The following is a 14102-nucleotide window of genomic DNA, read 5'->3' on the forward strand; positions in this document are numbered from 1 at the left end:
CTATGATCACTATCATGGAGCATCCCTTTTTTTTTTTTTTTTGATAGAGTGTATTAGTCCATTCCCCCCTCTTGGAAAAATGTTACAGTATTATCTACACTAAGATGAAAAGATTAACCTCAAATAAATATTGGTCACACAATGAAGTAGTTGTCCAATTACTCATCGGCATCCCTTATTTTATGGGTTCTCAGAAGGTACTATAACTCAATAACATCGCTTGATGAGGCGCTTCTCCACCTATGAAAAAGAAGAAGAAGAAGAAGAAGAAGAAGAAGAAGATATTATATCAAGTATATTTATTTGAAATGTGAGTAGCAGTTAGAAAAATATATAAAGTTTTTTTTTTTTTGGGTAAAATAAATAAATAAATAAATATATATATATATATATATATAAAGTCCCTAAGGCTTTGTTTGGTTGCAAGGGGAATGCAAATTTTTTATGTAAAATGGAATTTTTTTCCCAAGAAAAATAAATTTAGATGTTTGATTGCAAAGGAAATATATTTTACATGTAAAAAAAATTTCACTTATACACTAAAACTTCCCTTTTTATTTCCCCACCAAAATAGGAAGAAAAGAGAAAACCCTATTCTCACGATCTCTCTCTCACTCTCGCGACTCTCACCCCACTCATGACTCTCACCCTGCGAGCAGGTTGAGGTGATCTCTGGAAGGACCAGAACACATGCGACGGAGAAACACAGGTAAGATACCCTCTCCCACCTCTCTGCCTCTTCTTCATCACCTTCGCCGGTTCCGGCGTCACGTCCCTCTCTCTTTCTTTCTCCCTTTCCCTTTCACTGTAGAGTCTGTAACATCTCTCTCCCAGTCCCTAATGTGGCCTCTATCTTCTCTCACCTTGACGAACTCGATGCCTTCATCTGTAACACCATTCTCAGAACTATCGTGAACCTGAACGACCCAGATATTGCAGTTGGCTTCTATTTCTCCTCTCTCTCTAATCTGTCTCACCCTCTCCTTAATCAATCACTGATCGATTTTCATTCTAATCCATTTTCTACTGTTAATCGATTGCTTGACGATTAACAAAATTGTTAGGTTTTAATTTCTTCTCCCTCTGGGTTTCAGTTTATGTGTGTGTGTTTTGTTCAGTTTTCAATCTGTCTCTCGTGCATATTTCAGACCTCAGAGAACTTTCAACCTTTGTTTTCCTTCTTCTTCTTGAATCCAAAATCAGTGTGGCCTGTAGAGGAAGCAATCTAATTTCAGTTCAGTAGAGGTGAGTTTTGAAGCTAATTTATGATACGAATTAAAGAATTCATATGGTTAGCATGGATTGTTTGCTATTGATGAAATATAAAATGTCAACCAAATCATATACTGAAAAAACTGGAATGTGATATAATTTTGCCCAATGTCTTGCTGCCATGATAGTTGTAGGAGTTCTTTTGTGCTTCTTCTCCCTGTTAAGATCATGCTTATACATCCAACGTACCTTTTTTTAATATTTTTCCAACAATTTGAAACAGAGATTGACAAAATCCTTTTGCCTCTGCTAGTAAATATATATATATATATATATATAGCATCTTCAATTTTTAAAATTTTTACATCTATTTTACATTCAACCAAACAACTCTGGGAAATGAATTTCACTTCATTTCTATTGCAACCAAACGACTCAAAAGGGAAAAAAAATTTCCTTCACTTCACTTCCCTTCCCTTTCCCATTTCCCTTGCAACCGAACGCAGCCTAAGGGATAAAGTGAGAGTAACTTTGAATCATTAATGGACAACTATTTTCCCTTTCAATTTATGGAAACGTAAAAGTGTGTGTGTGAAAGTAAAAGTGTGTGTGAGAGAGAGAAAGATATATGTCTTTAAGTATGAAACTCATAGTTAACAATAGGCTTGACCATGAAAGTACTTGCAACAAGGTTCATTTATTTTCTTACTGTATGAAACTAATGGTTAGCTAGAGGCTTGACCATATAATACTCCAACAATGTTCAGTTAGTTTTATATCTTTTTGCTTTCACCATCAACTTTTTATTTTCTTTTTGGGAAAGGATTCTCTAAGCAAGAGAGATAGCCTACTCACCATCATACAAAAAAAAAATTATAATTTTTTCTCCCTCAAAAGAATTAATTTTAAAAAAAAAATGAGCAGGCACAAACTACGATGCATGCTTATAGAGACATTTCTCTTTCTTTTGTTTTACTATAGAAAGCTACTACAATGCATCACTTGGTGTTCTTAGGAAGTTCTTTGCCTTGTATTTTGCTCCAACATGTAAAATCTAAAATATGGATTGGTTTATTAGTAAGTTTCCGTTCTATTGATTGATGTTCTTAATTGATCATTGACTAAATCATATGTAATTTTTGCTTCTTACAATTGCTAATTTTCTATAAAAGAATTTTCCAATCCTGTTACTCTATAAATTTTCAAACATTTTCTTTGTTGTTTGTTCATTAACAGGTTCAAAAACATCTATTGACACTCCAATTCTGAGTTAAGTCTTTCTGTAACATGTAAGATGGACATTGTTTGGTATTTAGATCTTAGAGTTTCTACAACATTTTTACAAATGGGCCTACATCAATTAAAAAATTGACGAAGTTTATAGGATTTGTATTGGACCTCCCTAAGCTAAGTCACCAAATTAAAAACAGAACAGAAGAAAAAGTTGCAAAAATCGATGCTTATGAAGAATCAAAAAATGATATGAATAGTTCGATCTTTCATTCCCAGTCTTCTACAATCATTTTCTTGCATTGGTTTTCTGCTTCTTCACACATATTTGTGTTGTCAGCTTTATCCATTTCTTGGGCTTACAAGAAATGCATGATGCCTACCATTGAAAATTCGAAAACACTGTTGAAGAATACAAATTTTTACTACTGGCTAATTCTTAAATCTTGCATGGGTCTATCATTCTGTGATCTTTTACTATGCATGTTAAACTACTTCTCTGGGTATAGACATGGCTGGCCTGATCTAAAGCTTTTTACCCAATTGGATTTTGCATTCAGAGCAGTAACTTGGTTTGTGATCTCTACTTACTTAAGCATCCAGTTCTCTCATTCAAATGAGCATAGGTTCCCCATTTTCCTAAGGATTTGGTGGGTCTTCTACTTCCTAATGTCTTTTTCATGTCTTGGTATACATCTTGGTTTGTATTGGAAACATTCATCAATACTTTTCCTACTATGGATCTCCGATGGTATATCTGTTATTGCTAGTTTGTTCTTTTGTTATGTTGGGTTGTTTGGAGAAGGGAGAGAAAACAAAGATATTCATCTTTTGGAGCCTCTTTTGAAAATTAGTTCAAATCAAAGCAATGACGACAATGGGCAAGAATCAAGAGTTGGTGGAGACAATGTAACTCCTTATGCAAATGCCAATCTTCTTAGTGTTTTTACTTTCTCTTGGATAGGTCCTTTGCTTGCACTCGGGTATAATAAAACACTGGACCTTGAAAATGTTCCTCAACTTGAAAATTGTGACAGGACCAATGTGGTTTTTGCTCTTTTTAGAAAAAAACTTGAACCTGATGATAATGAAGATGGTGATGACAGTCAAGTAAGAACACTGAAGTTAGGGAAAGCACTAGTTCTTTCAACATGGAAAGATATTCTAGGGACGGCTATGTTATCATTATATGCACATTGGCTTCTTATGTCGGACCATACCTTATTAAGACCTTCGTTCAATATCTCGATAGCCATCACCATACAAAATATAAAGGCTATGTGCTAGTGCTTATTTTTTTTCTTTCAAAGCTCATAAAGTGCATCTCAGAGAGACATTTGTTCTTTCAATTACGAAAGATGTCAATAAGGGTCCATTGTGCCTTGTTTGCAATAATCTATAAGAAAGGTCTCAGGCTTTCAAGCCAATCAAAGCAAGGTCACACTAGCGGGGAGAACATTAATTTAATGAGTGTTGATGTTGAGAGAACTAGCCTTTTCAGTTGGTACTTGCACACTATATGGAGGGTGCCGGTTTAGGTTGTTTTAGCATTATTGATCTTGTACAAGAGTATTGGGATTGGCTCACTCGTAGCTTTTGTTTGCATAATGATTTTGTTGCTAGCGAATGTACCATTAGGAAAACTACAGGAGAAATTTCAAGGGGAATTGATGGATGAAAAGGATCGATGAATGAAGGTGACATCTGAAGCCCTAAAAAATATAAGGATTCTCAAGCTCCAGGGCTGGGATATGAAGTTTTTGGCTCAGATTATTAAGCTCATAAACTTTGAAACAAGAAAGTTAAAAAAATTACTGTAATCAACAGCTATGATTTCCTTTTTCTATTTGTCTGCTCCCATGTTTATGTCCATGGTTTCTTTTGGGTTCTGTGTGCTTATTGGAATTCCACTAGAGTCGGGGGTGATTCTATCTACACTTTCTATATTTGAGATATTGCAAGAGTCGATTTACATTCTCCCAGATCTAATCTCTATGGTAGTCCAGACTAAAGTTTCCCTCGATCGAATAGCATCATTCCTCCATCTCGATGGTCTTCATCCAAATATAGTACAGAAACTTCCAAGAGATAGTGTTGAGGTTGCAATTGAGATAGTCAAGGGGGATTTCTCTTGGGACCTTCATTCCCCTAATCTCACATTAAAAGATATTGATTTTCGAGTGTACCATGGTATGAAAGTGGCTGTTTGTGGTTTTGTCGGATCAGGAAAATCAAGCCTACTTTCATGCATATTGGGAGAAGTGCCAAAGGTATCTGAAGACATTAAGTAGAATGGAACAAAGGCTTACGTTGCACAATCACCTTGGATACAGAGTGGCAAGGTAGTAGACAATATATTATTTGGCAAGAAGATGGACAATGAAAAGTATAATATTATCCTTGAAGCATGTTCATTGAAAAAGGACTTAGAATTGTTTGCCTTCGGTGACCAAACTATCATAGGGGAGAGGGGACTCAACTTAAGTGGTGGGCAGAAGCAAAGATTCCAGATTGCACGTGCTTTATACCATGATGCCGATATTTATCTTCTTGATGATCCTTTTAGTGTTGTGGTCGCTCACACAGGAACTCATCTATTTAAGGTAATTTCTCTTTAACCTATACTTCCAAAACTTTCCTTGATGCAATTAGCTTGCAGCTATTCTTCTCATTGCTAACATCATAATTTCATATGATTCTAGTTAAATTTGATCTAAATGTTGATTCATGAAGAACTAAATCATGCATGGTTGTTTGAACAAGCCATATAGATAATAATGACGATGCTTGTTCTTACAGAATACATATGGTTTGGTGTTTATTATGAAAATAAAACTATATGTATAATTATTTGGCTCTTTTAGTACTTAGAAATTCTTTTTGAATGTCTAAATGCGAACATCCCCATTTTTGTGACAGGAGTGTTTACTAGGAATTTTGGGTTCAAAAACAGTAATTTATGTTACCCATCAACTAGAGTTTTTATCTTCTGCTGATCTTATTCTGGTGAGAATATGCCATATTTATTCCTTGTTTCAAGTCGCTCAACTTGGTTTGAGAATGATTATTTACATTCTCTTATCTGGCAGGTTATGAAAGATGGAAGGATTACTCAAACAGGAAAGTATGAAGAAATTTATAAATCAGGATCTGACTTTATAGAATTAGTAGGTTCACACAAGAAAGCTTTGACAGTACTTAATTTTGTCGAACGTAAAACTACTTTGGATAATTTAATTATTGGTGAAGAAAATGATAATATTTTGTGTAGTGATAAACCTATTGAAGATGATGAGGAAAGAGAACCCAAAAACTGCAAAACTGAAAAGCCAACTATGTCAGAAGGGCAGCTTGTCCAAGAAGAAAAAAGAGAAAAGGGTAGAGTTAGTCTTTCAATCTATTGGAAGTACGTTACTGCTGCATAGAAAGGGGCTTTTGTACCATTGATATTGTTGGCACAAATTCTTTTTCAACTTCTCCTAATAATCAGTAGTTATTGGATGGTACTGTCTACTCCCATTTCAGAGGATGTAAGATCTCATGTTGAAGGATCCACCCTCATATTTGTTTATGTTGCTTTGACTCTTGGAAGCTCTCTTTGTGTACTTATAAGGTCCATACTCATTGCAACTGCTGGATATAAGACATCAACTTTATTTTTCAACAAAATGCATAAATGCATATTCTGTGCTCCAATGTCATTTTTTTATTCTACTCCACGTGGAAGGATTCTAAATCAGGTTAGTAAATATGATCAGCAACTCATAAGATCCAAATTGTCTTGTTTGATTACTATAACTTAAATTTTAAATAAATTTTATTTTTGTTTGCAAGCATCCACAGATCAAAATGCACTTGATACCACTATTCCAATTCAAATTGAAGAACTTCTTATGTCACTCATACGATTCTTAGGAACTATGGCAGTAATGTCACAAGTTGAGTGGAAAATATTAATAGTTTTTATTCCGATGACTGTGACATGCATATGGTATCAGGTAATCTTATAGCCTTACATTTCTCATGATTAATATTTCAAATCAAGCTCTACCATATTTTTCATATGATTTATGGGCTATAATACAGGTTGGTTCATGCTTTGTTTAATTCATTAAATTCTGAATTTTCTTTATTCACACCAAAATTGATTTAGTAGTTGATGCATATATGCTTGAATGTGAAAGTTGTGATTTACATCTTAATATTATTCCTGAATTTTTAAATGATATATTTAAGAAATCCATTTTTTCGATCCTATATTTTCATGAATATCTAATATAAATTTTTAGTCTTGTATCAAAATTGTTTGAGAAGAAAGGGCCAAAAAAAAAATTGTTATAAAAATGCAAAGTGCACTTGATTTTAGCAAGCTGAATTTTTTATATACATTAAAATGTTTGGATAAAAATATAAATGATTACTGGCTTTGTTGGTAGCTCCACCTGTTGGAGTCCATCCTAAAAATAAGATAATATTAAGAAAGTTAACAAATAACAATCTCTCAATTTTGCACTTGCTAATGAAATCACTCCCCTTATACTTGGCCTATATTTACTCAATCTCACATATTTTCTGATTCTTCTAAAAAAAATAAACTTTTATCTCTCCCTTTTCTTGACATTTTAAAGTTCTTAAATTACCCCCTCATAATGGTCCCCTCCAGCAGCACCCACTCTGCCCTATGCATCACCTTCTCCATCAATTCCTCTAGGATACAACTTGAGGTTCAGTCACTGCATTCATCCTCTTCCATGTTTTTCTCTTCATTGGGGAAACTATAAGCTGCCATCTCTTTACCCAAATTCTTCTCTATCCGCATCACAGAATTTTGGATTCCTATCTAGCTTCAAAAGTATAAGTGCCTTTAGACTCATTTCCGAAGAGTTTTCTGAAGGGTGTGGACAGGATATTAGCCCATATTAGCTCAAACCACCATGATACTCTCTGTCTGTTTGAGGAAGATAGTTTGCTGCAAAGAGGCCGCCGTCATAGATGATTATTTGGGGTACTCTCCAACCAGTTCAAATAGAGATTGGGTGCTCCTGCAACCTCCCTCTATGTGGCCAAGAAGCTTTAAAGTTTCTCTAATCTTGTGTCTCTAAATCTAGAATGTCGTACTGAAAGTCTTTCCCTTCATCCCTATACTTCATTCTTTTGTTCATGCTTGCTTTTGCAGCTTGCTTGGGTGCTTCTTTTTCAGACCCTCACTTGGAAGTGTTCCATGTGAGATACTTCATCAAGCAAAAAAAAAAAAAAAAAAGAACAAGATACGAAACTGATTTTAAGCCACCACCTTCGGCATTGCCATCAGCAGGGGAAAAAATCAGAAAAATCAGAACCGGAATCTAAGCCTAGATGCCGCATCATGAGCAACCTCATCCCATTTGCGGTTGAGAAGAGATACATTTTTTCCTGAAGTTCCAGTTTTTGCCCCATCCCTTCTACAAATGTAGTGGAGTTGGATGTGAGTAGCAACAAGTGCTATGGTGAAAGCTTCAAGAGTTCTCCCATTTAAGTTCCCTCAACATGTGGACAGGAGGGGGGCTGGAGGGCTGCATTATTGAAACTGGCGATTGGATAGTTATTCCTAGTTAGATTAGATGAATCAAGTTTTCCGACCTGATCTTTGGACTTTTTACCCTTGTATTTTCAATGACTGATGTTTCCTAAAGTTATGAAAGTTGAATTTTCACCAAATTTGGGCTAAATTGATGGATGAATAGGTCGTTATTGAACAACCCACATTGAAAAAATTTGAGCCTCAATGAAATTGATATGGTAGTCAAGAGAAACCTCTAGGTGGACCTCTTTGTAATTATTTAGCTGATAATTTTCTGTGGCGAAATCTTCTTCTCTTCTTTCTTCTTTTCCATCTTATGGTTTTTTCCCCGCTTCCTTTTTTTTCCATCTTTCTTTTACATTCTATTTCTTTCTTGAAAAAAGTGTGGGCTACGCTTGCAACCATGTAAAAGCATTGCACTTAGTCTAAGCGTCTAGGTTGCAGCACACTGCATTATGTAACTAAATTGAACATTCATATGTTTTTGGCAACATTGAACGATGTCATGTTGGTTGGTGCATCTTCTACCAAAAAAAAAAAATTGTTGGTTGGTGCATCAGAAAATTTAGATTTGGCAAAAAATTGGGAGTGGAGACATGCGCTAAAAGTCAACAAAAGAATTTAATAAAAGTTAGGAGAGGCGGTTAGCAATTGAATTTGAATAAAATTATTAAAAAAATTGGTAAAAATTTGAAATAGAAATCACAAAATTTTGAATATAGTTACATTCATGTTCATTAAACCTAAACTTTGAAGATTTTGGGTTAGAAAGTTGGGATATGGTCAGCATGCAACTAAATATGGGGAAAAAAACTATATAAGACAATGTGGCCCTTGCGCCCAAACACAATGGGGGAGACAAAAAAAACTGCCCAACTCTTCATGGAAGACAAAATACCAAACCCTGTTGATGCTTCTACCAATGCTCTTATTGGCCCCGCTACGCTAGTTTAGGGGCCACAATGCCTTTTTGGGAACCTCTCCATAAGCATGCTACCCTATTGGCGTAGGCACATGCAAGCGCATGGGCCAATGGGAGGGCATGTGGAAGCATCTTCCATACCATGGAAGGCGGGTACAGCATGGCCTTTGAGCGCCTACTATGTCTTGGTGTTTTCTACGCATATTGTGTCTAGGTGTTTCCTACACCAACAGGGTAGCGTTCTTTCTCCCACATACATACGGGAAAAGAAGGTTGTGTGTGCCTATGCCAAACACAAGAAAGGAAAAATGACTGCCTCCCCCACCCTGGTTAAATGAAAAATCCCACCTTTGTTGGATGTCCCCATACACCCTATCATTGGTCCCCATGCTGGTGCATGGACCACGCAACCTGGTAGTAATCCCCCTCCCTATATATATAATTAAATCATCATCTAATAAAAATAGAAAATAGTAACCATTCAAAAGAAATAGTTGAAGTAAATAAAATAAAAGCAAATATTTTCCAATTGTTTCTTCCATGATGATGGTGTAACTATCACTTTAAAATGGAATTTTGCATGCAAATTTCGATGGAGATGGATGAATCTGACTTCATATCTCGAGTCAGTGGAATGGAAAATAACACATTGTTTTCGAGAAGCCAATGTTGTTGCTGATTTTCTGGCAAAGTTGGCAGCGAGATTTGAGACTTCTTCCCCTGTTAAATTTTGGCCAATTTTTGTTAAAATGGACTTGGATATGGATGCATTAGGCCAACCAAGCTTCCGCTTTACATAAGTTTCCTCGGAGATTGCATTTTTTTGGTTGGGTGTTGAGATCTCGTTGATGGCCTATTCTACTGATGGTAATGCCAAAGGTGGATTAGTGCCTTCTCCGTTCTTAGACCAGTTGTCTTTTGTAATGGACTAAGTGCCTTCCTTTTTGTACATTTCTTGTTCTCTTTTTTCCTCTATTTAATACAAAGGATTTTCTAGCAAAAAAAGATTGTGTAATTATCAAGATCTAATGTAAGCAACTCACGTTAAGAAGTCCCTCATACAAAAGCCTGTATCATTTTCTCACTGAATATAGTCATTACACATTTTATATTATACCTAATTTTTTTTATAACCTTATCTTGTAGAAATACTACATATGTGCATCAAGAGAACTAGCACGGCTATGTGGAGTATGCCAGGCTCCAATTGTACAACATTTTGCTGAATCCATATTAGGTTCAACCACAATTAGATGCTTCAATCAAGAAGAAAGGTTTATGGATACAAACTTCAAGCTGGTGGATGCATATTCTAGGCCCAAATTTCATTTTTCTAGTGCAATGGAGTGGTTATGCTTTCGCATGGATATGCTAGCAACCATCACATATGCCACCTTTTTGGTTTTCTTGATCTCAATGCCAACGGGAATGCTTAGTCCTGGTAAAGTTGAACTCCATATGTTATGAAATCATCATTTTGGGCAACCATGTTTGATTCCTGAAATGAAAGCATGACTTTGACATTTTTCCTTTTCTTATCTCTTGAAGGTGTTGCCGGTTTAGCAGTCACATATGGGCTTGGTTTCAGTATGCATGGGGTCATATGGGATCTTACAGTTCTTGAGAATAATATCATATCTGTTGAGAGAATACTACAATATTCCTACATCCCTAGCGAAGCTCCTCTGTTGGTAGAAGAAAATAGGCCAGGTCATGAATGGCCATCACAAGGAAAAGTTGAGATTGTTGATTTGCAAGTAATGCGTAATATAGATTCCTCAAGTATTTATATCTATTCATTTCCTCATTTAATGGAATACACCCTGTGAAGCCAAATGTTACTAGTTCTTCCTGCTCTTATGAATTATGTGAAGTTTTGTGGTTTGATTATTTAATATGTATGTAGGTCCAATATGGCCCACACCTTCCTCTTGTCTTGCGAGGTGTCACATGTACTTTCCCTGGAGGGATGAAGATTGGCATCGTTGGGCGAATGGGAAGTGGTAAATCAACACTCGTACAGACTCTCTTTCGTATGCTTGAACCTACAGCCGGTCAGATTTGGATAGATGGTATCAACATCTTTAACATTGGCCTTCATGACTTACAGTCAAGATTGAGCATCATCCCGCAAGATCCCACAATGTTTGGCGGGACTCTAAGAAGTAATCTTGACCCGCTTGAAGAATATACTGATGAAGAGATTTGGGAGGTGAGTTTTTTTTTTTTTTTTTTTCTCATTTGATAATCTCTAATCATCGCCAAAGATTGGATGGATATATCTTTTACCTTATTGATGATTTTATTACAAAGCAAATGTATTGCAACTGGCTGATTGGGAGATGTATCTCAACTCCTTTCTCATGGTTTTCCTTCTTTTTTTTTGGTTTAAAAATTTTAAATCCATTCTATTGAGATATTGAAATCATTTCATCAGATGCAATGTAGCCTCTTTGGGCCACGTTTTCCCTAATCGCTTCTCTTAGTTATGAACTGAGAAGGGCATTGTATTTATTGTGTGACTTTTCAATTCCTCTTAGCACCCTTTCATGTTCATTTCAGCTTTCGCTCATCTTTAACAACCTCTTTTATGTCCTCTTGAATAATCAAGTAAGGTGGTGATCTAACATGGACTCTATGTTGTTTTAGTGTTTATTTTTTTTTGTTAAAAGGTCATTTTATTAAAAGAGAACAAAGCAAAACAAAGAGAAATACAAAAGGGCAGGCCGATCCCACAAAACCCACTTGCAACCTCCACCTTCGGCATGGCCATCAGCAAAGGGAACAAGCAAAGGGCTTAGCCAAATCGAAAGCGGTGCCTGTCCAACGCATCAGACGCTAACTCATCAACTACATGTCTCGGGAACTCCACTGAGAATTCTGAAGTACAAGATTTAGATGCTTTCCTAGCCAGAAAATCAGCGACAACATTAGCTTCACGAAAACAGTGAGTGATCTTCCATTGCACCAACTCCAAAAAGGAAATAACAGATCTCCATTTCTGCTGGGCAAACCATGGAATCTCCCTTCTCTGAACTGCTGAGACCACGGACGCTGAGTCTGACTCAATCCAAACACCCCTAGCATGATAGTGTCTAGCTAGCTGAATACCCTCCAAGACTGCCTCAAATTCAGCTTCATATATTTGTTTGACTCCCAAAAAAATGCTAAAAGAGTCGATTACCTTGCCTTTATCATCCCGTAAGACACCACCAGCACCTGCATTACCTGGGTTACCAAGCGAACTTCCATCCACATTGATCTTCATCCACGCCCTGGAAGGCTTACACCAGTGAACCTCAAGAGGTGAAGGGGAAGTTGGATTTCTAATACATAAACCTATCTTCCTGCAGGTCATCAAGTCTGAAATCGAACGAACTTCTTCACTTGATCCGTCACAGCAAAGCTGAACCTCTTGCCTTATACTTTGAAAGACATAGCGCCCTGCCCTTTCTTTATTTTCCTGCCTTCTTTTATTTCTTTCCCACCAAATATGGTTGATAGTAATGAGCAAACCCAACTTCCATGGCTTCTTTAGCTGAATCACTTGAGATTTCCTCTTCCACCACTGGAACAATGATTGAATGCTTGGATGATTTACCCACGCCACTCCAAAAAAATCTAAAAAACTCTTCCATATTGATATGGAGAATGAACAATGTAAAAAAATATGAACCATACTTTCTTCAGCCTTTCCACACAGGTTGCATCTGGATGGGAGATAAACACCTTTTTGGCAAACCAGGTCGTCCGTTGGGATTCTACCATGCACCACTCTCCATCCAAAAATGGAGTGTCTTGGAGGAAGATTCTTCTGCCAAATCAAAGAAGACCAGTTCACCTTCAAGGATTTCACTCTAACAGCCTCCCAAGCCGACCTTGAGGAGAAATACCCTGAAGGAACTAGCGACCACACCCTGAAATCCTCCATCTACAAACTCGTAATGTCAATCTTTTTAATCTGTCCAAAAATTTCATTAAGCATAGGAGATACTACCTCAGGTAGCCGCCATTCTCCATTTATGATAAACTCCCCCACCTTTGCTGACGTAGAGAGAGTATGGTCACTATCCAGCGAAAGAAGTTCCATAATGGATTTTGAACCCCACCATTTATCCTTCCAGAAATTTGCAAGCTGACCGTTCCCTATGATCCAGCGCTCCTTGTCATCCACAAAGGACCACATTTTCCTGAGACCTGCAAAAATAGTGGAGGTGTTGCAATTTTTGAAGGATCTTCCATCCTTCTTTAGGAATCGAGCTCTGAGGAAGGTTAACGCCGCTGTCTTCTCCGTTTTGATCCTCCAAATCAATTTGCACAGCATTGCTTTATTGGAATCTCGCAGTCTCCTAAGACCCAGCCCTCCCTCATCCTTGGACTTACACATAGAGTCCCACTTCACTGTGACAGCCTTAACCGTATCTACATCACCTGTCCAAATAAAGTTTCGCATCCATTTCTCCATCATCGCCACAAGAGATGCAGGCCACCAATAAATAGAGAAACTATGAGTCGGCATCCCCGAAAGCACCGATTTAACCAATTCCACCCTACCTGCCATTGACAACAATTTCCCTTTCCAACCCGCCAGTCTCCCCTTAACCTTGTCCATAATCGGCAACAAAGTATCTTTTTAATCCTTCCCTTGAAGATTTCCACACCTAGATACCTTGTAGGGAAGGTACACATGGGAATGCCTAAAGTTTCAGATATTCGATGCTTCCTGGAAGGTGATATTTTTCCCAAAAAGAGTTTGCTTTTTTCTAAGCTGATGCCTTGCCCAGAAAACTCTTGGTACTTTAGAAGAAATTCTTTAAGAGTCCTCACATACCTCATAGAAGCATTGGAGAAGATGAATATATCATCTGCAAATAGAATATGGGCAGGAGTTTTGACACCGCGAGGCCCATGAATTGGCTTCAATTGATTAATCTCGATCAGATGCTTTAAACCTCGCGATAGCACTTCCTCCGCAATAATAAAAAGCATGGGAGATATTGGGTCCCCTTGCCTCAGCCCTCTCTCCACACCAAAATATCCCTGTGGACCTCCATTAATCAAAATCGATATCTTAGAGGATATCAAAATTTGGTTCAGCCATGTTATCCACTTCTCTGTGAATCCAAAGCGACGCAGCACCTGAAACATAAAGGACCACAAAAGAGTATCATATGCTTT

At 37.1% G+C, this 14102-nt stretch overlaps 1 protein-coding gene across 10 annotated transcripts; it reads left to right on the forward strand.

The window, feature by feature from the left end:
- The first annotated feature begins 572 nt into the window (after positions 1-572).
- LOC122067013 (probable non-intrinsic ABC protein 5) lies at positions 573-11252 on the forward strand. 10 transcript variants are annotated; one of them, XM_042630859.1, is made up of 9 exons: positions 573-1245; positions 4669-4784; positions 4906-5045; positions 5362-5448; positions 5532-6182; positions 6277-6440; positions 10071-10365; positions 10473-10681; positions 10831-11252. In XM_042630859.1, the coding sequence occupies exons 5-9, from the start codon at positions 6119-6121 to the stop codon at positions 11167-11169; spliced, it is 1071 nt and encodes a 356-aa protein (XP_042486793.1). In that variant the 5' UTR covers positions 573-1245; positions 4669-4784; positions 4906-5045; positions 5362-5448; positions 5532-6118; the 3' UTR covers positions 11170-11252. The 10 variants fall into 10 exon arrangements, 9 of the variants coding, with proteins under 9 accessions (XP_042486793.1, XP_042486790.1, XP_042486792.1 ...); XM_042630861.1 differs by lacking the exon at positions 573-1245 and having other exon boundaries at positions 2150-5045; positions 5532-5609; positions 5714-6182; XM_042630862.1 differs by lacking the exons at positions 4669-4784; positions 4906-5045 and having other exon boundaries at positions 598-709.
- The last annotated feature ends 2850 nt before the right edge of the window (positions 11253-14102 follow it).

Source organism: Macadamia integrifolia, unplaced genomic scaffold (genome assembly GCF_013358625.1).
Source record: "Macadamia integrifolia cultivar HAES 741 unplaced genomic scaffold, SCU_Mint_v3 scaffold2667, whole genome shotgun sequence".
NCBI lineage: Eukaryota > Viridiplantae > Streptophyta > Magnoliopsida > Proteales > Proteaceae > Macadamia > Macadamia integrifolia.